Raw genomic sequence first — 27,500 nt, forward strand, 5'->3', positions numbered from 1 at the left:
ACTGTGAACGTGCTCGGTGAGTTACTAACAGGCCACTTCTGTAGTCAGGTGTCTCCCGGGAAACAGATCTTCTGACCTCAATGGGACTTCCTGGTTAAAGAAAGGTTAGATTCATTACTCTAATGGTAGATTTTATCTAACTAGTTTGAGAGTCTTGACTTCCTCCCCTCTCTCCTTTCCTCAGAGGAGGCATCTGTCGAGAGAAATCTGTCTGACCAGTCTGTGTTACCTGGAGACGCCGCTCGCTTCACCTGCGTTGCCAAGGGAAACCCCACCCCCAATGTCACCTGGCTCTTCAACTCTGCCCCCGTCGCCCCTTCGCCCCTCATCCAAATCTCAGGCTCCTCCCTCTGCATCAAAGGGGTGACATCACAGGACGTGGGTGTGTACCAGTGCCTGGTGGATAACGGGATTGGCTCAGCTCAGTCAGCTGGCAGGCTCACCCTCCAATCAGGTACAGTGTACTCTCCTAAAGTAGTGGCGTATCAGGAAGTCATTGTATGAGAAAATGTGCTGTTTTCCCTGCTGGTTTAGGGAGTAGGTTGAAGTAATACCTCTCCCTCTCCCCTCTCCATCTTCCCCACATCTCTCCCCTCCTGTTTTTGCGCGAGAGCTACCTTTATGCCTGCCACCAGGGATAAGCTCAGGGACAGAGGAATGGAAAGAGTAGCCTTGGAGGACTCTGAGTGTGTGTGTGTGTGTGTGTGTGTGTGTGTGTGTGTGTGTGTGTGTGTGTGTGTGTGTGTGTGTGTGTGTGTGTGTGTGTGTGTGTGTGTGTGTGTGTGTGTGTGTGTGTGTGTGTGTGTGTGTGTGTGTGTGTGTGTGTGTGTGTGTGTGTGTGTGTATTTGGTTTTATTATCCTTATGGGGAGCAGAAGTCCCCACAAGAAAAACGGCTATTTCATGGTTAGGAGTTAGGTTTAGGGTTAAGGTTTGGGTTAAGGTTAGGGTTAGGTTAACCCCTTAGAGTCGATCTCTAAATCGAATTAGCATAATACAAAAATACCCATAAAAATCTGTCAGTTTAAGCTAGAGAGATATGTTATTTTAATTGGATGTGTCTAAATCCACCACATCCACCTATGGAACACTTCCACATCCACCTATGGAACACTTCCACATCCACCTATGGAACACTTCCACATCCACCTATGTAACACTTCCACATCCACCTATGGAACACTTCCACATCCACCTATGGAACACTTCCACATCCACCTATGTAACACTTCCACATCCACCTATGGAACACTTCCACATCCACCTATGGAACACTTCCACATCCACCTATGGAACACTTCCACATCTGCGGTGAAAGGTGACAGAGCTAGAGCTGTGTTTGTCAGAGCATGAGACATCCTGAAATTCTCAACGACCCCCACAAGCGTCTTGGGACTCGTCTGAAGTCGGAACAGCCGATCTGCCAACTTCTGTCTGTAGCGTCCCAACAGTTTGGGCTACACACTGATATGACGCCTCTGTGGAAAGGCGAGACTCTCGGGTTTTGCTCTAGGACGCCAACTGGCCTCAGAAGTATCGTCTGAAGGTCCCCCGGTACCAGTTGAAAATGGAATGGAAGTACAGTACCAGTCAAAAGTTTGGATGCACCTACTCATTCAAGGGTTTTTCTTTATTTTCACTATTTTCTACATTGTAGAATAATAGTGAAGACATCAAAACTATGAAATAACACATATGGAATCATGTAGTAACCAAAAAAGTGTTAAATAAATAAAAATATATTTTATATATGAGATTCTACAAAGTAGCCACCCTTTGCCTTGATGACAGCTTTGCATGCTCTTGGCATTCTCTCAACCAGCTTCATCTGGAATGCTTTTCCAACAGTCTTGAAGGAGTTCCCACATATGCTGAGCACTTGTTGGCTGCTTTTCCTTCAGTCTGCGGTCCAACTCATCCCAAACCATCTCTATTGGGTTGAGGTCGGTTGGTAGTGGAGGCCAGGTCATCTGATGCAGCACTCCATCACGCTCCTCCTTGGTCAAATAGTCCTTACACATCCTAGAGGTGTGTTGGGTCATTGTCCTGTTGAAAAACAAATGATAGTCCCACTAAGCGCAAACCAGATGGGATGGCGTATCACTGCAGAATGCTGTTGTAGTCATGCTGATTAAGTGTGCCTTGAATTGTAAATAAATCACAGACAGTGTCACCAGTAAAGCACCCCCACACCATCACACCTCCTCCTCCATGCTTCACGGTGGGAACCACACATGCGGAGATCATCCGTTCACCTATTCTGTGTCTCACAAAGACACGGCAGATGGAACCAAAAATCTCCAATTTGGACTCATCAGCCCAAAGGACAGATTTCCACCGGTCTAATGTCCACTGCTCGTGGTTCTTGGCCCAACCAAGTCTCTTCTTCTTATTGATGTCCTTTAGTAGTGGTTTCTTTGCAGCAATTCAACCATGAAGGCCTGATTCACAAAGTCTCCTCTGAACAGTTGATGTTGAGATGTGTCTGTTACTTGAACTCTGTGAAGCATTTATTTGGGCTGCAATCTGAGGCTGGTAACTCTAATGGCAGCAGAGGTAACTCTGGGTCTTCCTTTCCTGTGGCGGTCCTCATGAGAGCCAGTTTCATCGCTTGATGGTTTTTGCGACTACACTTGAAGAAACGTTCAAAGTTCTTCACATTTTCCAGATTGACTGACCTTCATGTCTTAAAGTAATGATGGTCTGTCGTTTCTCTTTGCTTATTTGAGCTGTTCTTGCCAATAATAAGGCTATCTTCTGTATACCACCCCTACCTTGTCATGACGCGACTGACTGACTCAAACGCATCAAGAAGGAAAGACATTCCATAAATTAACTTTTAACAAGGCACACCTGTTAATTGAAATGCATTCCAGGTGACTACCTCATGAAGCTGGTTGAGAGAATGCCAAGAGTGTGTAAAGCTTTCATCAAAGCAAAGGGTGGCTACTTTAAAGAATCTCACTTTTTTGGTTACTACGTGTGTTATTTCATAGTTTTGATGTCTTCACGATTAGTCTACATTGTAGAAAATAGCAAAAATGAAGAAAAACCCTTGAATGAGTAGGTGTGTCCAAACTTTTGACGGGTACTTTATATATGGAGACTGTTTAGTGCCAAAAATAAGGGGTTGAATACATATATGTATATGACTGGCACTTCAGAACAAACTTCCTTTAGATTTTTTTGGGGGGGACTATCTGATGTTCCATGTAGTGAATCTGTTTTCAATGCGTTTGCATGGGCTAATAGCAGTAAGGCTAATAGCTTTAAGGCTAATAGCTTTAAGGCTAATAGCAGTAAGGCTAATAGCAGTAAGGCTAATAGCTTTAAGGCTAATAGCAGTAAGGCTAATAGCTTTAAGGCTAATAGCAGTAAGGCTAATAGCTTTAAGGCTAATAGCAGTAAGGCTAATAGCTTTAAGGCTAATAGAAGTAAGGCTAATAGCTTTAAGGCTAATAGCAGTAAGGCTAATAGCTTTAAGGCTAATAGAAGTAAGGCTAATAGCTTTAAGGCTAATAGAAGTAAGGCTAATAGCTTTAAGGCTAATAGAAGTAAGGCTAATAGCTTTAAGGCTAATAGAAGTAAGGCTAATAGCTTTAAGGCTAATAGAAGTAAGGCTAATAGCTTTAAGGCTAATAGAAGTAAGACTAATAGCTTTAAGGCTAATAGCAGTAAGGCTAGTAGGAGTAAGGCTCGTAGCAGTAAGGCTAGTAGCAGTAAGGCTAGTAGCAGTAAGGCTCGTAGCAGTAAGGCTCGTAGGAGTAAGGCTAGTAGGAGTAAGGCTCGTAGCAGTAAGGCTAGTATCAGTAAGGCTAGTAGCAGTAAGGCTAGTATCAGTAAGGCTAGTAGCAGTACGGCTAGTAGCAGTACGGCTAGTAGCAGTAAGGCTAGTAGCAGTAAGGCTAGTAGGAGTAAGGCTCGTAGCAGTAAGGCTAGTATCAGTAAGGATAATAGCATTAAGGCTAGTATCAGTAGGCTAGTAGCAGTAAGGCTAGTATCAGTAAGGATAATAGCAGTAAGGCTAGTATCAGTAGGCTAGTAGCAGTAAGGCTAGTAGCAGTACGGCTAGTAGCAGTAAGGATAATAGCAGTAAGGCTAGTAGCAGTAAGGATAATAGCAGTAAGGCTAGTAGCAGTAAGGCTAGTAGCAGTACGGCTAGTATCACTGAGGATGATAGCAGTAATGCTAGTATCAGTAAGGATAATAACACTAAGGGTAAGAGCTGAGCCCAGACCAGAGCAGAGACATAGTGTTTTGGTGGTCTGAGCTGAGACCAGAACTCCCTTTGTTCTGTTCTCTCCTACCTCCTCCATCTCTGAGTTTAGAAAGATACATTTATTCCGCTGTGATGTGCAGCACCACTGGTGTGTTTACAGTGAGAACTAGATGTGAGTCAGATAAGCTGAGTATTAAAACACGGTCACGGCAGTTTTTTGGCTCCGTGGGTTACCAGGTACCAGGCACCAGAGGTTGTTATCAGATCATTTCTGCTGCCTGTTCCACTAAATAATATTGTTGTATATATAAACTGTTTACTGTCGGCTGTCATTAAAGGAGTTTGTCTCTGTTCTGTTTATGTTTAGTGTGGCAGCGTTGAGCTCCCTCTAAGAAACTTCCTGTCAAAGTTCAAATTGTTCCAGTCAAAAAGCTTTATAAATACATTTGATTGATTGATTTATTAATTGATTGATGTATATGTGTGTTGCTAGGTTACAATTCCTTCCCCACCATCCCACATCCAATCCCAAACAACCAGTCATAGTCTTTTTGAGGCTCTAAGTGAAATTGTGTTCTGCTGAAATTGATCTTCTAGAATGACCTCCAGGTATCCGGCCCTCATACCATCATGGCCACCTAATCCTCCCCAGCTTCCAATTGGCTCATTCATCCCCTCTCCTCTTCCCTGTAACTATTCCCCAGGTCGTTGCTGTAAATGAGAATGTGTTCTCAGTCAACTTACCTGGTAAAATAAGGGTTAAATTAAAATAAATAAATAAAGCTAATGGACTGATCTGTGACTGTGATATGTAGCTAATGGACTGATCTGTGACTGTGATATGTAGCTAATGGACTGATCTGCGACTGTGATATGTAGCTAATGGACTGATCTGTGACTGTGATATGTAGCTAATGGACTGATCTGTGACTGTGATATGTAGCTAATGGACTGATCTGTGACTGTGATATGTAGCTAATGGACTGATCTGTGACTGTGATATGTAGCTAATGGACTGATCTGTGACTGTGATATATAGCTAATGGACTGATCTGTGACTGTGATATGTAGCTAATGGACTGATCTGTGACTGTGATATGTAGCTAATGGACTGATCTGTGACTGTGATATGTAGCTAATGGACTGATCTGTGACTGTGATATGTAGCTAATGGACTGATCTGTGACTGTGATATATAGCTAATGGACTGATCTGTGACTGTGATATGTAGCTAATGGACTGATCTGTGACTGTGATATCAATCAATCAAATCAATCAAATTTATTTTTATATAGCCCTTCGTACATCAGCTGATATTCTCAAAGTGCTGTACAGAAACCCAGCCTAAAACCCCAAACAGCAAGCAAAGCATGTGAAAGAAGCACGGTGGCTAGGAAAAACTCCCTAGGAAAAACTCCCTAGAAAGGCCAAAAACCTAGGAAGAAACCTAGAGAGGAACCAGGCTATGAGGGGTGGCCAGTCCTCTTCTGGCTGTGCAGGGTGGATATTAAAACAGAACATGGTCAAAATGTTAAAATGTTAAAATGTTCATAAATGACCAGCATGGTCAAATAATAATAATCATAGTAGTTGTCGAGGGTGCAACAAGCACGTCCGGTGAACAGGTCAGGGTTCCATAGCCGCAGGCAGAACAGTTGAAACTGGAGCAGCAGCACGGCCAGGTGGACTGGGGACAGCAAGGAGTCATCATACCAGGTAGTCCTGAGGCATGGTCCTAGGGCTCAGGTCCTCCGAGAGAAAGACAGAAAGAGAGAAAGAGAGAATTAGAGAGAGCATATTTAAATACACACAGGACACCGGATAAGACAAGAGAAATACTCCAGATGTAACAGACTGACCCTAGCCCCCCGACACATAAACTACTGCAGCATAAATACTGGAGGCTGAGACAGGAGGGATCAGAAGACACTGTGGCCCCATCCGATGATACCCCCGGACAGGGCCAAACAGGCAGGATATAACCCCACCCACTTTGCCAAAGCACAGGCCCCACACCACTAGAGGGATGTCTCCAACCACCAACTTACCGTCCTAAGACAAGGCCGAGTATAGCCCACAACGATCTCCGCCATGGCACAACCCAAGGGGGGGGGGGGGGCGCCAACCCAGACAGGAAGACCACGTCAGTGACTCAACCCACTCAAGTGACGCACCCCTCCCATGGACGGCATGGAAGAACACCGGTAGGCCAGTGACTCAGCCCCTGTAAAAGGGTTAGAGGCAGAGAATCCCAGTGGAAAGAGGGGAACCGGCAAGGCAGAGACAGCAAGGGCGGTTCGTTGCTCCAGCCTTTCCGTTCACCTTCACACTCCTGGGCCAGACTATACTTAATCATAGGACCTACTGAAGAGATAAGTCTTCAGTAAAGACTTAAAGGTTGAGACTGAGTCTGCGTCTCTCACATTGGTAGGCAGACCATTCCATAAAAATGGAGCTCTATAGGAGAAAGCCCTACCTCCAGCCGTTTGCTTAGAAATTCTAGGGACAATTAGGAGGCCTGCGTCTTGTGACCGTAGCGTACGTGTAGGTATGTACGGCAGGACCAAATCGGAAAGATAGGTAGGAGCAAGCCCATGTAATGCTTTGTAGGTTAGCAGTAAAACCTTGAAATCAGCCCTTGCCTTAACAGGAAGCCAGTGTAGGGAGGCTAACACTGGAGTAATATGATCAAATTTTTTGGTTCTAGTCAGGATTCTAGCAGCCGTATTTAGCACTAACTGAAGTTTATTTAGTGCTTTATCCGGGTAGCCGGAAAGTAGAGCATTGCAGTAGTCCAGCCTAGAAGTAACAAAAGCATGGATTAATTTTTCTGCGTCATTTTTGGACAGAAAATTTCTGATTTTTGCAATGTTACGTAGATGGAAAAAAGCTGTCCTTGAAACAGTCTTGATATGTTCTTCAAAAGAGAGATCAGGGTCCAGAGTAACGCCGAGGTCCTTCACAGTTTTATTTGAGACGACTGTACAACCATCCAGATTAATTGTCAGATTCAACAGAAGATCTCTTTGTTTCTTGGGACCTAGAACAAGCATCTCTGTTTTGTCCGAGTTTAAAAGTAGAAAGTTTGCAGCCATCCACTTCTTTATGTCTGAAACACAGGCTTCTAGCGAGGGCAATTTTGGGGCTTCACCATGTTTCATTGAAATGTACAGCTGTGTGTCGTCTGCATAGCAGTGAAATTTAACATTATGTTTTCGAATGACATCCCCAAGAGGTAAAATATATAGTGAAAACAATAGTGGTCCTAAAACGGAACCTTGAGGAACACCGAAATTTACAATTGATTTGTCAGAGGACAAACCATTCACAGAGACAAACTGATATCTTTCCGACAGATAAGATCTAAACCAGGCCAGAACTTGTCCATGTAGACCAATTTGGGTTTCCAATCTCTCCAAAAGAATGTGGTGATCGATGGTATCAAAAGCGGCACTAAGATCTAGGAGCACGAGGACAGATGCAGAGCCTCGGTCTGACGTCATTAAAAGGTCATTTACCACCTTCACAAGTGCAGTCTCAGTGCTATGATGGGGTCTAAAACCAGACTGAAGCGTTTCGTATACATTGTTTGTCTTCAGGAAGGCAGTCAGTTGCTGTGCAACAGCTTTTTCTAAAATTTTGGAGAGGAATGGAAGATTCGATATAGGCCGATAGTTTTTTATAATTTCTGGATCAAGATTCGGCTTTTTCAAGAGAGGCTTTATTACTGCCACTTTTAGTGAGCTTGGTACACATCCGGTGGATAGAGAGCCGTTTATTATGTTCAACATAGGAGGGCCAAGCACAGGAAGCAGCTCTTTCAGTAGTTTAGTTGGAATAGGGTCCAGTATGCAGCTTGAGGGTTTGGAGGCCATGATTATTTTCATCATTGCGTCAAGAGATATAGTACTAAAACACTTTAGTATCTCCCTTGATCCTAGGTCCTGGCAGAGTTGTGTAGACTCAGGACAATGGAGCTTTGGAGGAATACCCAGATTTAAAGAGGAGTCTGTAATTTGCTTTCTAATGATCATGATCTTTTCCTCAAAGAAGTTCATAAATGTATTACTGCTGAAGTGAAAGCCATCCTCCATTTGCGAAGGCTGCTTTTTAGTTAGCTTTGCGACAGTATCAAAAAGAAATTTCGGATTGTTCTTATTTTCCTCAATTAAGTTGGAAAAATAGGATGATCGAGCAGCAGTAAGGGCTCTTCGATACTGCACGGTACTGTCTTTCCAAGCTAGTCGGAAGACTTCCAGTTTGGTGTGGCGCCATTTCCGTTCCAATTTTCTGGAAGCTTGCTTCAGAGCTCGTGTATTTTCTGTGTACCAGGGAGCTAGTTTCTTATGACAGATGTTTTTAGTTTTTAGGGGTGCAACTGCATCTAGGGTATTGCGCAAGGTTAAATTGAGTTCCTCGGTTAGGTGGTTAACTGATTTTTGTCCTCTGACGTCCTTGGGTAGGCAGAGGCAGTCTGGAAGGGCATCAAGGAATCTTTGGGTTGTCTGAGAATTTATAGCACGACTTTTAATGCTCCTTGGTTGGGGTCTGAGCAGATTATTTGTTGCAATTGCAAACGTAATAAAATGGTGGTCCGATAGTCCAGGATTATGAGGAAAAACATTTAGATCCACAACATTTATTCCATGGGACAAAACTAGGTCCAGAGTATGACTGTGGCAGTGAGTAGGTCCAGAGACATGTTGGACAAAACCCACTGAGTCGATGATGGCTCCGAAAGCCTTTTGGAGTGGGTCTGTGGACTTTTCCATGTGAATGTTAAAGTCACCAAAAATTAGAATATTATCTGCTATGACTACAAGATCCGATAGGAATTCAGGGAACTCAGTGAGGAACACTGCATATGGCCCAGGAGGCCTATAAACAGTAGCTATAAAAAGTGAGTGAGTAGGCTGCATAGATTTCATGACTAGAAGCTCAAAAGACGAAAACGTCATTGTTGTTTTTTTTTTTGTAAATTGAAATTTGCTATCGTAAATGTTAGCAACACCTCCGCCTTTGCCGGATGCACGGGGGGTATGGTCACTAATGTAACCTGGGGGTGAGGCCTCATTTAACACAGTAAATTCATCAGGCTTAAGCCATGTTTCAGTCAGGCCAATCACATCAAGATTATTATCAGTGATTAGTTCATTGACTATAACTGCCTTGGAAGTGAGGGATCTAACATTAAGTAACCCAATTTTGAGATGTGAGGTATCACAATCTCTTTCAATAATGGCAGGAATGGAGGAGGTCTTTATACTAGTGAGATTGCTAAAGCGAACACCGCCATTTTTAATTTTGCCCAACCTAGATCGAGGCACAGACACGGTCTCAATAGGGGAAGCTGAGCTGACTACACTGACTGTGCTAGTGGCAGACTCCACTAAGCTGGCAGGCTGGCTAACAGCCTGCTGCCTGGCCTGCACCCTATTTCATTGTGGAGCTAGAGGAGTTAGAGCCCTGTCTATGTTCGTAGATAAGATGAGAGCACCCCTCCAGCTAGGATGGAGTCCGTCACTCCTCAACAGGCCAGGCTTGGTCCTGTTTGTGGGTGAGTCCCAGAAAGAGGGCCAATTATCTACAAATTCTATCTTTTGGGAGGGGCAGAAAACAGTTTTCAACCAGCGATTGAGTTGTGAGACTCTGCTGTAGAGCTCATCACTCCCCCTAACTGGGAGTGATGAGCTAATGAGCTATGTAGCTAATGGACTGATCTGTGACTGTGATATGTAGCTAATGGACTGATCTGTGACTGTGATATATAGCTAATGGACTGATCTGTGACTGTGATATGCAGCTAATGGACTGATCTGTGACTGTGATATGTAGCTAATGGACTGATCTGTGACTGTGATATATAGCTAATGGACTGATCTGTGACTGTGATATGTAGCTAATGGACTGATCTGTGACTGTGATATGTAGCTAATGGACTGATCTGTGACTGTGATATATAGCTAATGGACTGATCTGTGACTGTGATATGTAGCTAATGGACTGATCTGTGACTGTGATATATAGCTAATGGACTGATCTGTGACTGTGATATGTAGCTAATGGACTGATCTGTGACTGTGATATGTAGCTAATGGACTGATCTGTGACTGTGATATATAGCTAATGGACTGATCTGTGACTGTGATATGTAGCTAATGGACTGATCTGTGACTGTGATATGTAGCTAATTGACTGATCTGTGACTGTGATATATAGCTAATGGACTGATCTGTGACTGTGATATATAGCTAATGGACTGATCTGTGACTGTGATATGTAGCTAATGGACTGATCTGTGACTGTGATATGTAGCTAATGGACTGATCTGTGACTGTGATATGTAGCTAATGGACTGATCTGTGACTGTGATATGTAGCTAATGGACTGATCTGTGACTGTGATATATAGCTAATGGACTGATCTGTGACTGTGATATGTAGCTAATGGACTGATCTGTGACTGTGATATGTAGCTAATGGACTGATCTGCGACTGTGATATGTAGCTAATGGACTGATCTGTGACTGTGATATATAGCTAATGGACTGATCTGTGACTGTGATATGTAGCTAATGGACTGATCTGTGACTGTGATATGTAGCTAATGGACTGATCTGTGACTGTGATATGTAGCTAATGGACTGATCTGTGACTGTGATATGTAGCTAATGGACTGATCTGTGACTGTGATATGTAGCTAATGGACTGATCTGTGACTGTGATATGTAGGCTGTGGAGAATCTCTTTGACCTAATACCCCTAGCCCCCAACGCTGTCTCTGCAGGGTAGGGAAGGGTAGGGGTCAGAGCAGGGTAGGGTACAGAGCAGGGTAGCGGGCAGAGCAGGGTATGAACCATAGCAGGGTAGGGGTCAGAGCAGGGTAGGGTTAGCAGGGTATGAACCATAGCAGGGTAGGGGTCAGAGCAGGGTAGGGTACAGAGCAGGGTAGCGGGCAGAGCAGGGTATGAACCATAGCAGGGTAGGTGTCAGAGCAGGGTAGGAAACAGAGCAGGGTAGAGAACAGAGCAGGGTAGGAAACAGAGCAGGGTAGGGCCAAGAGCAGGGTAGGGTACAGAGCAGGGTAGGGGTCAGAGCAGGGTAGGAAACAGAGCAGGGTAGAGAACAGAGCAGGGTAGGGGACAGAGCAGGGTAGGAAACAGAGCAGGGTAGGAAACAGAGCAGGGTAGGAAACAGAGCAGGGTAGAGAACAGAGCAGGGTAGGGGTCAGAGCAGGGTAGGAAACAGAGCAGGGTAGAGAACAGAGCAGGGTAGGAGGCAGAGCAGGGTAGGAAACAGAGCAGGGTAGGAAACAGAGCAGGGTAGGAAGCAGAGCAGGGTAGGGAGCAGAGCAGGGTATGAACCATAGCAGGGTAGGGTGCAGAGCAGGGTAGGGTGCAGAGCAGGGTAGCCGGCAGAGCAGGGTAGGGAACAGAACAGGGTAGGGAGCATAGCAGGGTAGCGGGCAGAGCAGGGTAGGGTTAGCAGGGTAGGAAACAGAGCAGGGTAGGGTTTTTAGCCGGGTAGGAAACATAGAAGGGTAGGAAACATAGCAGGGTAGGAAACATATCAGGGTAGGGAACATAGCAGGGTAGGAAACATAACAGGGTAGGGAGAGCAGGGTATGAAACATAGCAGGGTAGGGTAAGAGCAGGATAGGAGACAGAGAAAGGTAGGAGACAGAGCAGGGTAGTGGTCAGAGCAGGGTAGGAGACAGAGCAGGGTAGGGAGCAGAGCAGGGTAGGAGATGGAGCAGGGTAGGGAGCAGAGCAGGGTAGGAGATGGAGCAGGGTAGGGAGCAGAGCAGGGTAGGGAGCAGAGCAGGGTAGGGAGCAGAACAGGGTAGGGAGCAGAGCAGGGTAGGAGATGGTGCAGGGTAGGGAGCAGAGCAGGGTAGGGAGCAGAACAGGGTAGGGAGCAGAGCAGGGTAGGGAGCAGAGCAGGGTAGGGAGCAGAGCAGGGTAGGAGATGGAGCAGGGTAGGGAGCAGAGCAGGGTAGGGAGCAGAGCAGGGTAGGGAGCAGAGCAGGGTAGGGAGCAGAGCAGGGTAGGGAGCAGAGCAGGGTAGGGTAGGGCCTGTTTTTGGGGTGTGTGTGGCAGGCAGGCAGGCAGCAGTGGGTTCACTTTACTAAATCAACAGGCTTGGAGCTGGTAACACTAACCTGGGATATGGGAACGCGCCAGCTGCCCACATTCCTCACAGCAACCATTAAAATACCAGGAGAATCATCCCCAGCTACACTGCATCTAGAGAGAGAAACACACTCCCTCTCTACCTCCCTTCCTCTCTCTCTCTCCCTCCCTCTCTCTCTTTCTCTCTCTACCTCCCTCCCTCTCTACCTCCCTCCCTCCCTCTCTCTCTCTCACTCTCTCTCTCTCACTCTCTCTACCTCCCTCGCTCTCTCTACCTCCCTCTCTCTACCTCCCTCTCTCCCTCTCTCTCTCTCCCTCTCTACCTCCCTTCCCCTCTCTCCCTCTCTCTCTCACTCTCTCTACCTCACTCCCTCTCTACCTCCCTCCCTCTCTCTCTCTCTCTCTCTCTCTCTCTCTCTCTCTCTCGCTCTCTCTACCTCCCTCCCTCTCTACCTCCCTCCCTCTCTCTACCTCCCTCCATCTCTCTCTCTCCCCTTCGCTCTCCAGCTCTCTCTGTCTCTGTCTCTCTTGCTCCCTCCTTCTCTCTACCTCCCTCTCTCTGTCTCTGTCTCTCTCGCTCTCTCCTTCTCTCCTCTCTTGCTCTCTCTCGCTTTCTCCCCTTCTCTCTCCAGCTCTCTCTCTCTGTCTCTGTCTCTCTTGTTCTCTCTCACTTTCTCCCCTTTTGTCTCTCTCTCTCTCTCTCTCTCTCTCCCTGTCTCCATCTCTCTCAATTCAATTCAATCTGCTTTATTGGCGTGACGTAACAATGTACATAATGCCAAAGCTTACTTTGGTACAATATTAACATAATTATTAACATAATTAATAATAATAGTCAATATTATCAACGGGACAACAGCAACAACAATAACCAAGAGTCAAAATAACCAACACATTGAACAATAACAATAAGCATAGAGGACATGTGCAGGTTGGTTGGTCTGTCAGACACTGTCCCTCATCTTATGGCAGGCAGCAATGTAGGACGCTGCCAACCCACAGCTCTCTGCGTCCTCCCCCAACAGGACGGGTAGCCTACTCTCATCAGAGAGGTCTTTGTAACCCTTATCAAAGACCTCTCTGATTTGGGGAAATGACACTCTCTAATTGTTTTATATTTTTGACATTTTGTCAGGAAATGCAGCTCTGTCTCAGGTTCTGCTGTGGTGCAGTGGTTGCACAGCCTTTCCTCTACAGGGAGCCAGGTTTTCCTGTGTCTACCCTTCTCAATGGCAAGGCTGTGCTCACTGAGCCTGTACTTTATCAAGGTTTTCCTAAGGTTTTGATCAGTAACCATGGTCAAATATTTAGCCATAGTGTACTGTTGATTTAGGGCCAGATAGCACTGCATTTTGCTTTGTGCTTGTGTTTCCCAGTAAGTAAGTAGTTTTGTTTTGACTGTGTTGTAATTGGGTTTATTCTGATTGATTGGATGTTCTGGTCCTGAGGCTTCAGTGGGTTAGTAGAACAGGTTAGTGAACTCAGCCCCAGGACCAGCTGGATGAGGGTCCTGAGGCTTCAGTGGGTTAGTAGAACAGGTTAGTGAACTCAGCCCCAGGACCAGCTGGATGAGGGTCCTGAGGCTTCAGTGGGTTAGTAGAACAGGTTAGTGAACTCAGCCCCAGGACCAGCTGGATGAGGGTCCTGAGACTTCAGTGTGTTAGTAGAACAGGTTAGTGAACTCAGCCCCAGAACCAGCTGGATGAGGGTCCTGAGGCTTCAGTGTGTTAGTAGAACAGGTTTGTGAACTCAGCCCCAGGACCAGCTGGATGAGGGTCCTGAGGCTTCAGTGTGTTAGTAGAACAGGTTTGTGAACTCAGCCCCAGGACCAGCTGGATGAGGGTCCTGAGGCTTCAGTGTGTTAGTAGAACAGGTTTGTGAACTCAGCCCCAGGACCAGCTGGATGAGGGGACTGAGGCTTCAGTGGTTTAGTAGAAAAGGTTTGTGAACTCAGCCCCAGGACCAGCTGGATGAGGGGACTATTTTCTTTACTCAGCTCTTGCCATTGGCTTGGTAATGATCTCTCCATCTTAATCCTTGACTTCGGCGATGTCATTTAGAAAATAGCCTCCAACACTCTACTCAGCAAACTGGATGCCGTCTATCACAGTGCCATCCGTTTTGTCACCAAAGCCCCATATACTACCCTCCACTGCGACCTGTATGCTCTCGTTGGCTGGCCCTCGCTACATATTTGTCACCAAACCCACTAGCTCCAGGTCATCTATAAGTCTTTGCTAGGTAAAGCCCCGCCTTCACAGCTCACTGTGATGTAGTGTAATATACTGTAATATTCTGTGATATACTGTAATGTAGTGTAATATAGTGTAATATTCTGTGTCTCCTGCCAAACCTTCTCCCAGCGTCCCTGACGTCCCCATTTACAGCTCTCTGGACCGGTTTATAATGAAGAAAAAAAAACGAACAAAGCATTATTATGTAGTGCTGTGAGAATCCAGGAGTTTCTTGTTATTTTATGTAGATTGAAAAGGCTTGTTCCCAATGTAAAACTATCCAGCCCTGCCGGGTGGCCCATAGTCCCTCCTCTGTTCCTGTTGGGTCTCTGGCTGCAGACTGACTCTGTTCCTGATGGTCTCTGGCTGCAGACTGACTCTGTTCCTGTTGGGTCTCTGGCTGCAGACTGACTCTATTCCTGATGGTCTCTGGCTGCAGACTGACTCTGTTCCTGATGGACTCTGGCTGCAGACTGACTCTATTCCTGATGGTCTCTGGCTGCAGACTGACTCTGTTCCTGATGGTCTCTGGCTGCAGACTGACTCTATTCCTGTTGGGTCTCTGGCTGCAGACTGACTCTATTCCTGATGGTCTCTGGCTGCAGACTGACTCTGTTCCTGTTGGGTCTCTGGCTGCAGACTGACTCTATTCCTGTTGGGTCTCTGGCTGCAGACTGACTCTATTCCTGATGGTCTCTGGCTGCAGACTGACTCTGTTCCTGATGGTCTCTGGCTGCAGACTGACTCTGTTCCTGTTGGGTCTCTGGCTGCAGACTGACTCTGTTCCTGTTGGGTCTCTGGCTGCAGACTGACTCTGTTCCTGTTGGGTCTCTGGCTGCAGACTGACTCTGTTCCTGTTGGGTCTCTGGCTGCAGACTGACTCTGTTCCTGTTGGTCTCTGGCTGCAGACTGACTCTGTTCCTGATGGTCTCTGGCTGCAGACTGACTCTATTCCTGATGGTCTCTGGCTGCAGACTGACTCTGTTCCTGTTGGTCTCTGGCTGCAGACTGACTCTGTTCCTGATGGACTCTGGCTGCAGACTGACTCTGTTCCTGATGGACTCTGGCTGCAGACTAACTCTGTTCCTGATGGTCTCTGGCTGCAGACTGACTCTATTCCTGATGGACTCTGGCTGCAGACTGACTCTGTTCCTGTTGGGTCTCTGGCTGCAGACTGACTCTGTTCCTGTTGGGTCTCTGGCTGCAGACTGACTCTATTCCTGATGGTCTCTGGCTGCAGACTGACTCTAGTAGTTGTAGTCGTGTGTAGTTGTAGTCGTAATAATGATGGGCCGTGTAGTTGTAGTCGTAATAATGATGGGCCGTGTAGTTGTAGTCGTAATAATAATGGGCCGTGTAGTTGTAGTCGTAATAATGATGGGCCGTGTAGTTGTAGTCATAATAATGATGGGCCGTGTAGTTGTAGTCGTAATAATGATGGGCCGTGTAGTTGTAGTCGTAATAATGATGGGCCGTGTAGTTGTAGTCGTAATAATAATGGGCCGTGTAGTTGTAGTCGTAATAATGATGGGCCGTGTAGTTGTAGTCGTAATAATGATGGGCCGTGTAGTTGTAGTCGTAATAATGATGGGCCGTGTAGTTGTAGTCGTAATAATGATGGGCCGTGTAGTTGCGGTCGTAATAATGATGGGCCGTGTAGTTGTAGTCGTAATAATGATGGGCATGGAACCCAAAAGGGTTCTACCTGGAACCAAAAACGTTATACCTGGAACCTGAAAGGGTTCTACATGGAACCCAAAAGTGTTCTACCCGGAGCCAAAAACATCCTACCTGGAACCAGAAAGGGTTCTATGGGGACAACCCGAAGAACCTTGTAAGGTTCTAGATAGCACCTTTATTTCTAGGAGTGTAGCTACGGCTGACCTCGCATTTCATACCAACTTTTTTGCGCCAAACTGGTGCAACCGGCCCCAGAAAGAACATGAATTTTATTTGCATCTGAATTCATAACAAGAAAATGTATTAAAAACATAATATGATTTGTTGATCAAAGTTTCGATCTTCGATGTTATACTTGGATACAGCTCGGGTTTAATCTGAAACTTCTCTTTCTATCTCTAGAAGAACAAGAACCTCAGCCTGGTTCCACCACTGATATTCTGATCAACGCTCCACCTCCCTCCGTCCACCCAATCCAGAGCGATGAGGGAGATGACCTCCTCCCACCCGAGGAGGAAGGGCTAGGAGAAGGGGATGGGCTATGGGACACCACGGGCCAACCGACAGAGAGGAGCAGCGACCGGCCCACTCCTGAAGCACCAATCATTACTAGCCCTCCTCAGACTCACAAACCTGATGTCTATGACCTGGAATGGAGGGCGGGCCGTGACTGGGGACATCCAATCAATGCATACTTTGTCAAGTACCGCAAGGTGAGTCCAGAGGGGGAAAAACTCCAGGCCCTAGGTAGGGATAATGCACCTGAATGTTAGTGTAGTAGAGAAGAGTGTAGTAGAGTGTAGTAGAATAGAGTGGACTGGAGTGTAGTAGATTAGAGTGTAATAGAGTGGAGTAGAGTAGAGAGTAGTAGAGAGTAGTAGAGAGTAGTGGAGTAGAGAGTAGTAGAGTGGAGTAGAGTCGAGTAGAGTCGAGTAGAGTGGAGTAGACTGGAGTGTAGTAGAGTAAAGTAGAGTGTAGTAGAGTAGAGTGTAGTAGAGTGTAGTAGAATAGAGTGGACTAGAGTAGAGTGGAGTGGAGTAGAGTAGACTGGAGTGTAGTAGAGTGTAGTAGATTAGAGTGTAATAGAGTGGAGTAGAGTGGAGTAGACTGGAGTGTAGTAGAGTAGAATACAGTAGAGTAGAGAGGAGTAGAGTGGAGTAGAGTGGAGTAGAGTGGAGTAGAGTGGAGAGGAGTAGAGCGTAGTAGAGTGGAGTAGAGTGTAGTGGAGTAGAGTGTAGTGGAGTAGAGCGTGGTAGAGTGGAGTAGAGTGTAGTGGAGTAGAGTGTAGTGGAGTTGAGCGTAGTAGAGCGGAGTAGAGTGTAGTGGAGTTGAGCGTAGTAGAGTGGAGTAGAGTGTAGTGGAGTAGAGTGTAGTGGAGTAGAGTGGAGTAGAGTAGAATGGAGTGTAGTAGAGTGTAGTAGAGTAGAGGAGTGTAGTAGAGTGTAGTAAAATAGAGTGGAGTAGAGTAGAATAGAGTGGAGTGGAGTAGAGTGTAGTAGAGTAGAGTGGAGTGTAATAGAGTAGAGCAGAGCAGAGTAGAGTAGAGTGGATTAGAGTCGAGTGTAGTAGAGTTGTGTAGAATAGAGTAGAGTAGAGTGTAGTGGAGTATATTAGAATGTATTAGAGTGGAGTAGATTGTAGTAGAGTAGAGTGTGGTAGAGGAGAGTAGAGTATAGTAGAGTGGAGTGGAGTAGAGTAGGTTAGAGGAGAGTAGAGTATAGTAGAGTGGAGTGGAGTAGAGTAGGGTAGAGTAGTAGAGTAGATTGTAGTAGAGTGGAGTGGAGTATATTAGAATGCATTAGAGTGGAGTAGATTGTAGTAGAGTAGAGTGTGGTAAAGTAGAATTGAGTGTAGTAGAGAGTAGTAGAGTGGAGTATATTAGAATGTATTAGAGTGGAGTAGATTGTAGTAGAGTAGAGTAGGGTAGAGTAGAATTGAGTGTAGTAGAGTAGAGTAGAGTAGATTGTATTATAGTAGAGTAGAGCAGTAGAGTAGATTGTATTATAGTAGAGTAGAGCAGTAGAGTAGATTCTATAATAGTAGAGTAGAGCAGTAGAGTAGATTGTATAATAGTAGAGTAGAGCAGTAGAGTAGATTGTATTATAGTAGAGTAGAGCAGTAGAGTAGATTCTATAATAGTAGAGTAGAGCAGTAGAGTAGATTCTATAATAGTAGAGTAGAGCAGTAGAGTAGATTGTATTATAGTAGAGTAGAGCAGTAGAGTAGATTCTATAATAGTAGAGTAGAGCAGTAGAGTAGATTCTATAATAGTAGAGTAGAGCAGTAGAGTAGATTGTATTATAGTAGAGTAGAGCAGTAGAGTAGAGGGTAACACTTTATTTGAATAGTCCATCTGTAGATACTCTACAGACTACCTACAAACTATCAGTAACATTTCAACTATCTACTAAGCCAGTGAGATATAGTGAGATATGCTGGATGGAAAATGGGGAAAAAATCCACCAAATTATTTTTTAATTTTCAACATTGAAATGCAACCAAAAATGACAGAGTCACCCATGATTCACCTAACAATATTTTGAAAGAGGAAGTACTTTAAGCATATGTTTTCGTTTCAGTCTCCTCCATCTCCACTAACCGAAGTTAACTGTAAGGATTTTTTTTCCTACTAATAATGTAAAATGAACATCTGTACAGAAAGACTCATATGAAGGCCAAATTACAGAGGAGGAAATTCTTGATGCAATTAAATAAAGCCTTTAAGTCTGGGAAAAGTCCAGGGCTGGATTGCATACCAGTGGAGGTAAACAAAAGCAATTTAGGTAAAAAAGAGTCCATATTAACAAAGGAAATAGAAGGTCTAACAGAACTGATAGATGGCAATAAAAAACGGTACCTTAGAGGCTCAGAATAAGTTAGAGGAAAAACAAAAAGAAATGGAGGAACTTATTGAAGAAAAATCCAGTGACCCAGTGGAGCTACAGTATACCAAACTCCAGGGATCGATGGCATACCAGTGGAGGCATACCAAACTCCAGGGATCGATGGCATACCAGTGGAGGCATACCAAACTCCAGGGCTGGATGGCATACCAGTGGAGGCATACCAAACTCCAGGGCTGGATGGCATACCAGTGGAGGCATACCAAACTCCAGGGCTGGATGGCATACCAGTGGAGCTACAGTATACCAAACTCCAGGGATCGATGGCATACCAGTGGAGGCATACCAAACTCCAGGGATCGATGGCATACCAGTGGAGGCATACCAAACTCCAGGGCTGGATGGCATACCAGTGGAGGCATACCAAACTCCAGGGATCGATGGCATACCAGTGGAGGCATACCAAACTCCAGGGATCGATGGCATACCAGTGGAGGCATACCAAACTCCAGGGCTGGATGGCATACCAGTGGAGGTATACCATACTCCAGGGCTGGATGGCATACCAGTGGGGGTATACCAAACTCCAGGGCTGGATGGCATACCAGTGGTGGTATACCATACTCCAGGGCTGGATGGCATACCAGTGGGGGTATACCAAACTCCAGGGATCGATGGCATACCAGTGGAGGCATACCAAACTCCAGGGCTGGATGGTGTACCAGTGGAGGCATACCAAACTCCAGGGCTGGATGGCATACCAGTGGAGGCATACCAAACTCCAGGGATCGATGGCATACCAGTGGAGGTATACCATACTCCAGGGCTGGATGACATACCAGTGGAGGCATACCAAACTCCAGGGCTGGATGGCATACCAGTGGAGGCATACCAAACTCCAGGGATCGATGGCATACCAGTGGAGGTATACCAATCTCCAGGGATCGATGGCATACCAGTGGAGGTATACCATACTCCAGGGCTGGATGGCATACCAGTGGGGGTATACCAAACTCCAGGGCTGGATGGCATACCAGTGGAGGTATAACCAAACTCCAGGGCTGGATGGTGTACCAGTGGAGGTATAACCAAACTCCAGGGCTGGATGGTGTACCAGTGGAGGTATACCAAACTCCAGGGCTGGATGGCATACCAGTGGAGGCATACCAAACTCCAGGGATCGATGGCATACCAGTGGAGGTATACCATACTCCAGGGCTGGATGGCATACCAGTGGAGGCATACCAAACTCCAGGGCTGGATGGCATACCAGTGGAGGCATACCAAACTCCAGGGATCGATGGCATACCAGTGGAGGTATACCAAACTCCAGGGATCGATGGCATACCAGTGGAGGTATACCATACTCCAGGGCTGGATGGCATACCAGTGGGGGTATACCAAACTCCAGGGCTGGATGGCATACCAGTGGAGGTATAACCAAACTCCAGGGCTGGATGGTGTACCAGTGGAGGTATAACCAAACTCCAGGGCTGGATGGTGTACCAGTGGAGGTATACCAAACTCCAGGGATGGATGGCATACCAGTGGAAGTATACCAAACTCCAGGGATGGATGGCATACCAGTGGAGGTATACCAAACTCCAGGGATGGATGGCATACCAGTGGAAGTATACCAAACTTGTTTTGATAAACTCAGAGGACCGTTATTAGAATGTTTTAACCACTCCTATATAAATGGTACTCAACAAGAAGGTCTGATTTCATTACTACTGAAACAGGACCCAAGTGGTATATATATAAAAAACCAGTCCATGAAAAACATTGGAGGCCTTCAGTGTAGTGATGCAAAACTTCTAGCAAAGTGCATTATACTTATAATTAAAAAAGGTATTGTCGGATATTATTAATCCTAATCAGAAAGTTTTCTTTACATGGACGATACCTTGGAGATAGTATAAGACAAGTACTGGAAACAATAGAACACTACGATGAATGTTGAGCCAGCATCCCACTGTTGGCTTGCTCCTGAAGCCAAGCATGGTTGGGCCTGGTCTGTCTCTGGATGGGAGACCAGATGCTGCTTGAAATGGTGATGGAGGGCCAGTAGGAGGCACCCTTTCCTCTGGTCTAGAAAAAGTTCCCCAGGGCAGTAATTGGGGACATTGCCCTGTGTAGGGTGCTGGGATGTTGAAGGGGTGTCCTGACTCTCTGTGGTCACTATAGATCCCATGGTACTTATTGTAAGAGTAGAAGTGTTAACCCCTGGTGTCCTGGATAAAATTCCCAATCTGGAATTTATTGGTCACCTAATCATTCCCAGTTTACAATTGCCTCATTCATCTCCCATGTAATTATTCCTCAGGTCGTTACTGTAAATGAGAACGTGTTCTCAGTCAATTTACCTGGTTAAATAAGGGTTAAATTAAAATAATAAAACAGTATAGGGAAACCGTGCCTGGTACTCAAAGCTGACTTTGAAAAGGCCTTTGATAAAGTATGGCTGGAATTTATATATACAGTGCATTTGGAAAGTATTCCGACACCTTGACTTTTTCCACATTTTGTTAAGTTACAGGCTTATTCTAAAATGGATTAAATTACTCAAATTAGGGGATGGGTGGTAGGGTGGTAGGGTTAGGGGAAAATAGTAAAGGAACATAGATATGAAAAGAGTTCTGTAGAGTAGAGTAGAGCTGAGTAGAGTAGAGTAGAGTAGAGTAGAGCTGAGTAGAGTAGAGCTGAGTAGAGCTGAGTAGAGCTGAGTAGAGTAGAGCTGAGTAGAGCAGAGTAGAGTAGAGTAGAGTAGAGCTGAGTAGAGTAGAGTAGGAGCTTTTGTCTAGTAATCAGCTGTTAGCTTGACCCCCGACATAACGCTCCCCAGTGCCCAGTGCCCAGTGCCCAGTGCCCGGTGCCCGGTGCCCAGTGCCCGGGGGCCCAGTGCCCGGGGGCCCAGTGCCCGGGGGCCCAGTGCCCAGTGCCCGGTGCCCAAACCAACTGCTAACTCTGTGTAATGTGTTCATTAAAGCAGAGGTGGTATAGGACCCATGCCCAGTCTGGCTACAGCACCAGGTCATTTCCTCTTTAATAGCCTGTGTTTTCTTCACTAACAAGCTCTCTCTGACTATAAAAGCCATCCAGTTCTTGTTAAGATTGCATTGGCAGCGCGACTCAGAAGTTGCTGGCCCTGGAAAAAGTGACCGAGAATTATCACGGGCATTGTTGTTGCATACGCCATTTTTCTCTGTGATGATTCACTGTTGGAAAAGAACTCTGGCAGAATCCAAAAACATAAATTTTCATACTTTTTTTGTACTGGTCCCCCGTGGAAGGTTCATAACCCAGTGATGTTTGAGGGTTTTGTTCTGACTTTTGTGTTGTCTGTTTGTCTTTGTTGTGGCTGCTGTTACTTGGTTCTCTTTCCTGACCTCTCTCACTCACTCACTCACTCCACTCGCTCGCTCACTCGCTCACTCACTCACTCACTCACTCACTCACTCACTCACTCACTCACTCACTCACTCTCTCTCTCACTCACTCACTCACTCACTCACTCACTCACTCACTCACTCACTCACTCACTCACTCACTCACTCACTTCTCTCTATCTCTCTCTCTATCTCTCTATCTCTATCTCTCTATCTCTATCTCTCTCAATTCAATTTACTTTGTTGGCATGGCAAGCTTTCTTTGGAGATTTACAGTATTAACATAATTAATAATAAGAATCAATATTATCAACAGTAACAACAATAACCAAGAGTCAAAATAACCAACACATTGAACAATAACAATAAGCATAGAGGACATGTCCAGGTTGGTTGGTCTGTCAGACACTGTCCCTCATCTTATGGCAGGCAGCAATGTAGGACGCTGCCAACCCACATCTCTCTGCGTCCTCCCCCAACAGGACGGGTAGCCTACTCTCATCAGAGAGGTCTTTGAAACCTTTAATAAGGGTTTATATTTGGAGAAATGACACTATATTGTTATATTTTGTCAGGAAATGCAGCTCTGTCTCAGGTTCTGCTGTTGTGCAGTGGTTGCACAGCCTTTCCTCTACAGGGAGCCAGGTTTTCCTGTGTCTACCCTTCTCAATGGCAAGGCTGTGCTCACTGAGCCTGTACTTTGTCAAGGTTTTCCTAAGGTTTTGATCAGTAACCATGGTCAAATAGTTTGCTACGGTGTACTGTTGATTTAGGGCCAGATAGCACTGCATTTTGCTTTGTGTTTGTGCGTGTGTTTCCCAGTAAGTAAGTAGTTTTGTTTTGACTGTGTTGTAATTTGGTTTATTATGATTGATTGGATGAGGGTCCTGAGGCTTCAGCGTGTTAGTAGAACAGGTTTGTGAACTCAGCCCCAGGACCAGCTGGATGAGGGTCCTGAGGCTTCAGTGTGTTAGTAGAACAGGTTTGTGAACTCAGCCCCAGGACCAGCTGGATGAGGGGACTATTTTCTTTGCTCAGCTCTTGGCATTGCAGGGCTTGGTAATGATATGAGAGGGGTCACTGTATTTTAGATGTTTCCAAAACTGAAATGCTCTATTTTGACTTGTTAATATTAGTGGATATTGGCCTAATTCTGCCCTGCATGCATTGTTGATGAGGTAATCTTGTTTTCCAAGTGGACCCCACACCTCGCTGCCATAAAGTGCAATTGGTTCAATGACACATTCAATTAGTTTTAGCCACATTTGAATAAGTATATTAATGGTGTAGAATGCCCTGCGTGCTTTCTCTCCCAGTTCATTCACTGCCTCATTAAGGTGTCCAGTTGAGCTTATTTTTAAACCTCAGTAATTGTAGTGTGTGCAGTACTCTATATATTTTGTACCAATTGAGAACTTTGGTCTAATTCCCTGAGATCTGGATCTTCTCTGGAAAATCATTATTTTTGTATTTTTGGGGTTTACTGCCAGGGCCCAGGTCTGGCAGTACTGCTCTAGCAGGTCCAGGCGCTGCTGTAGGTCATGTGCTGTGGGTGACAGCAGGCATAGATAATTATTGTTATTATATTTAACCTTTATTTAACTAGGCAAGTCAGTTAAGAACAAATTCTTATTTACAATGCCGGCCTACTCCGGCCGAACCCGGACGACGCTGGGCCAATTGTGCACCGCCATACTCCCAATCTCGGCCGGATGTGATACAGCCTGGATTTGAATCAGGGACTGTAGTGAGATGCTGTGCGACTCGGGAGGCACCGGCAGCAGGCATTTAACTTCTGAATTGTGGAGACTAACACCAGGGGCTGAGGATTTTTCTAGAATAGTGGCCAATTCATTGATGTAAATGTTGAAGAGTGCAGGGCTCAAATTGCAACCCTGGCGAAGGCCCCGCACCTGGTTAAAGAATTATGTAACTGTTCTCTCTGCTAACGCACGGCAAGCGGTACCGGAGTGCCAAGTCTAGGACAAAAAAGCTCCTTAACAGCTTCTACCCCCAAGCCATAAGACTGCTGAACAATTAATCAAATGGCTACCCAGACTATTTACATTGAAACCCCCCCCCACTCCCCATTTGTTTTTACACTGCTGCTACTCGCTGTTTATTATCTATGAATAGTCACTTTACCCCTACCTACTGTACAAATTACCTCGACTAACCTGTACCCCCACACATTTACCCCTGTATATAGCCTACTGCAGCCTTTCTCAATGGCACGGCTATGCTCACTGAAGCTATTCATACAGTCGTGGCCAAATGTTTTGAGAATGACACAAATATTAATTTCCACAAAGTTTGCTGCTTCAGTGTCTTTAGATATTTTTGTAAGATGTTACTATGGAATACTGAAGTATAATTACAAGCATTTCATAAGTGTCAAAGGCTTTTATGGACAATTACATGAAGTTGATGCAAATAGTCAATATTTGCAATGTTGACCCTTCTTTTTCAAGACCTCTGAAATCCACCCTGGCATGCTGTCAATTAACTTCTGGGCCACATCCTGACTGATGGCAGCCCATTCTTGCATAATCAATGCTTGGAGTTTGTCAGAATTTGTGGGGTTTTGTTTGTCCACCCACCTCTTGAGGATTGACCACAAGTTCTCAATGGGATTAAGGTCTGGGGAGTTTCCTGGCCATGGACCAGAAATATCGATGTTTTGTTCCCCGAGCCACTTAGTTATCACTTTTGCCTTATTGCAAGGTTCTCCATCATGCTGGTAAAGACATTGTTTTGTCACCAAACTGTTCCTGGATGGTTGGGAGAAGTTGCTCTCGGAGGATGTGTTGGTACCATTCTTTATTCATGGCTGTGTTCTTAGGCAAACTTGTGAGTGAGCCCACTCCCTTGGCTGAGAAGCAACCCCACACATGAATGGTCTCAGGATGTTTTACTGTTGGCATGACACAGGACTGATGGTAGCGCTCACCTTGTCTTCTCCGGACAAGCTTTTATCTGGATGCCCCAAACAATCGGAAAGGGGATTCATCAGAGAAAATGACTTTACCCCAGTCCTCAGCAGGCCAATCCCTGTACCTTTTGCAGAATATCAGTCTGTCCCTGATGTTTTTCCTGGAGAGAAGAGGCTTCTTTGCTGCCCTTCTTGACACCAGGCCATCCTCCAAAAGTCTTCGCCTCACTGTGCGTGCAGATGCACTCACACCTGCCTTCTGCCATTCCTGAGCAAGCTCTGTACTGGTGGTGCCCGCCGATCCCGCAGCTGAATCAACTTTAGGAGACTGTCCTGGCGCTTGCTGGGCTTTCTTGGGCGCCCTGAAGCCTTCTTCACAACAATTGAACCGCTCTCCTTGAAGTTCTTGATGATCCGATAAATGGTTGATTTAGGTGCAATCTTACTGGCAGCAATATCCTTGCCCGTGAAGCCCTTTTTGTGCAAAGCAATGATGACGGCACGTGTTTCCTTGCAGGTAACCATGGATGACAGAGGAAGAACAATGATTCCAAGCATCACCCTCCTTTTGAAGCTTCCAGTCTGTTATTCAAACTCAATCAGCATGACAGAGTGATCTCCAGCCTTGTCCTCGTCAACACTCACACCTGTGTTAACGAGAGAATCACTGACATGATGTCAGCTGGTCCTTTTGTGGCAGGGCTGAACTGAAGTGGAAATGTTTTTGGGGGATTCAGTTCATTTGCATGGCAAAGAGGGACTTTGCAATTAATTGCAATTCATCTGATCACTCATCATAACATTCTGGAGTATATGCAAATTGCCATCATACAAACTGAGGCAGCAGACTTTGTGAAAATTAATGTTTGTGTCATTCTCATAAATTTTGGCCACGACTGTAGTCAAAGCTTTCCTTAAGTTTGGGTCAGTCATAGTGGTCAGGTATTCTGCCACTGTGTCCTCTCTGTTTAGGGCCAAATAGCATTCTAGTTTGCTCTGTTTTTATGTTAATTCTTTCCAATGTGTGAAGTAATTATCTTTTTGTTTTCTCATGATTTGGTTGGGTCTAATTGTGTTTCTGTCCTGGGGCTCTGTGGGGTCTGTCTGTGTTTGTGAACAGAGCCCCAGGACCAGCTTGCTTAGGGGACTCTTCTCCAGGTTCATCTCTCTGTAGGTGATGGCTTTGTTATGGAAGGTTTGGGAATCGCTTCCTTTTAGGTGGTTGTAGAATTTAACGGCTCTTTTCTGGATTTTGATCATTAGCAGGTATCGGTTGGTTTCTACACTTCTTTCTCTCTCTCTCTCTCTATCTAGCATTTCTTAATATTATTCAGTTCTTTTGGCTTTGATGCCTCATGATTGAGTATTGCTCTGTTCAGGTAGACTGTGATTTTGCTGTGATCTGATAGGGTTGTCAGTGGGCTGATTGTGAACACTCTCTCTCTCTCTCTCTATTTCTCTCTCTCTCTCTCTCTCTCTCTCTCTCTCTCTCTCTCTCTCTCTCTCTATTTCTCTCTCTCTCTCTCTCTCTCTCTCTCTTTGTGTCGTGGTAGGTTGATGATGTGACGTGGGTAGTGGGTAGCTGGCATACGGTTCGTGTGCCCGGCAGTGAGAAGACCCTCCGTCTGTCTGAGCTGGAGTCGTCCAGTCTGTACGAGGTTCTGATGGTGGCTCGCAGCGTCGCAGGAGAGGGACAACCAGCCATGCTCACCTTCCGAACTGGCAAGGGTCAGTACAGCACAGTACAACACAGCACAGTACAGTACAACACAGCACAGTACAGTACAACACAGCACAGTACAGTACAACACAGCACAGTACAGTACAACACAGCACAGCACAGTGCAGTACAGTACAACACAGCACAGTACAACACAGCACAGTACAGTACAGCACAGCACAGTACAGTACAGCACAGCACAGTACAGCACAGTACAGTACAACACAGCACAGCACAGTACAACACAGCACAGTACAGTACAGCACAGTACAGCACAGTACAGTACAGTACAACACAGCACAGTACAACACAGCACAGTACAGTACAACACAGCACAGCACAGTGCAGTACAG

General features: G+C 45.6%; 1 protein-coding gene across 1 annotated transcript in view; it reads left to right on the forward strand.

The window, feature by feature from the left end:
• Positions 1-27,500, forward strand: part of cdon (cell adhesion associated, oncogene regulated) — a 136,684-nt gene that overhangs the window by 82,251 nt on the left and 26,933 nt on the right. Inside the window, exons 6-9 of the mRNA XM_082955561.1 lie at positions 1-16; positions 185-454; positions 16,666-16,976; positions 26,981-27,155. The exon at positions 1-16 is cut by the window's left edge and continues 287 nt beyond it. Coding sequence (XP_082811687.1) covers positions 1-16; positions 185-454; positions 16,666-16,976; positions 26,981-27,155 — 772 coding nt within the window. The remainder of the gene's footprint in view (positions 17-184; positions 455-16,665; positions 16,977-26,980; positions 27,156-27,500) is intronic.

Source organism: Salmo salar, chromosome 09, assembly GCF_965601325.2.
Source record: "Salmo salar chromosome 09, fSalSal1, whole genome shotgun sequence".
NCBI lineage: Eukaryota > Metazoa > Chordata > Actinopteri > Salmoniformes > Salmonidae > Salmo > Salmo salar.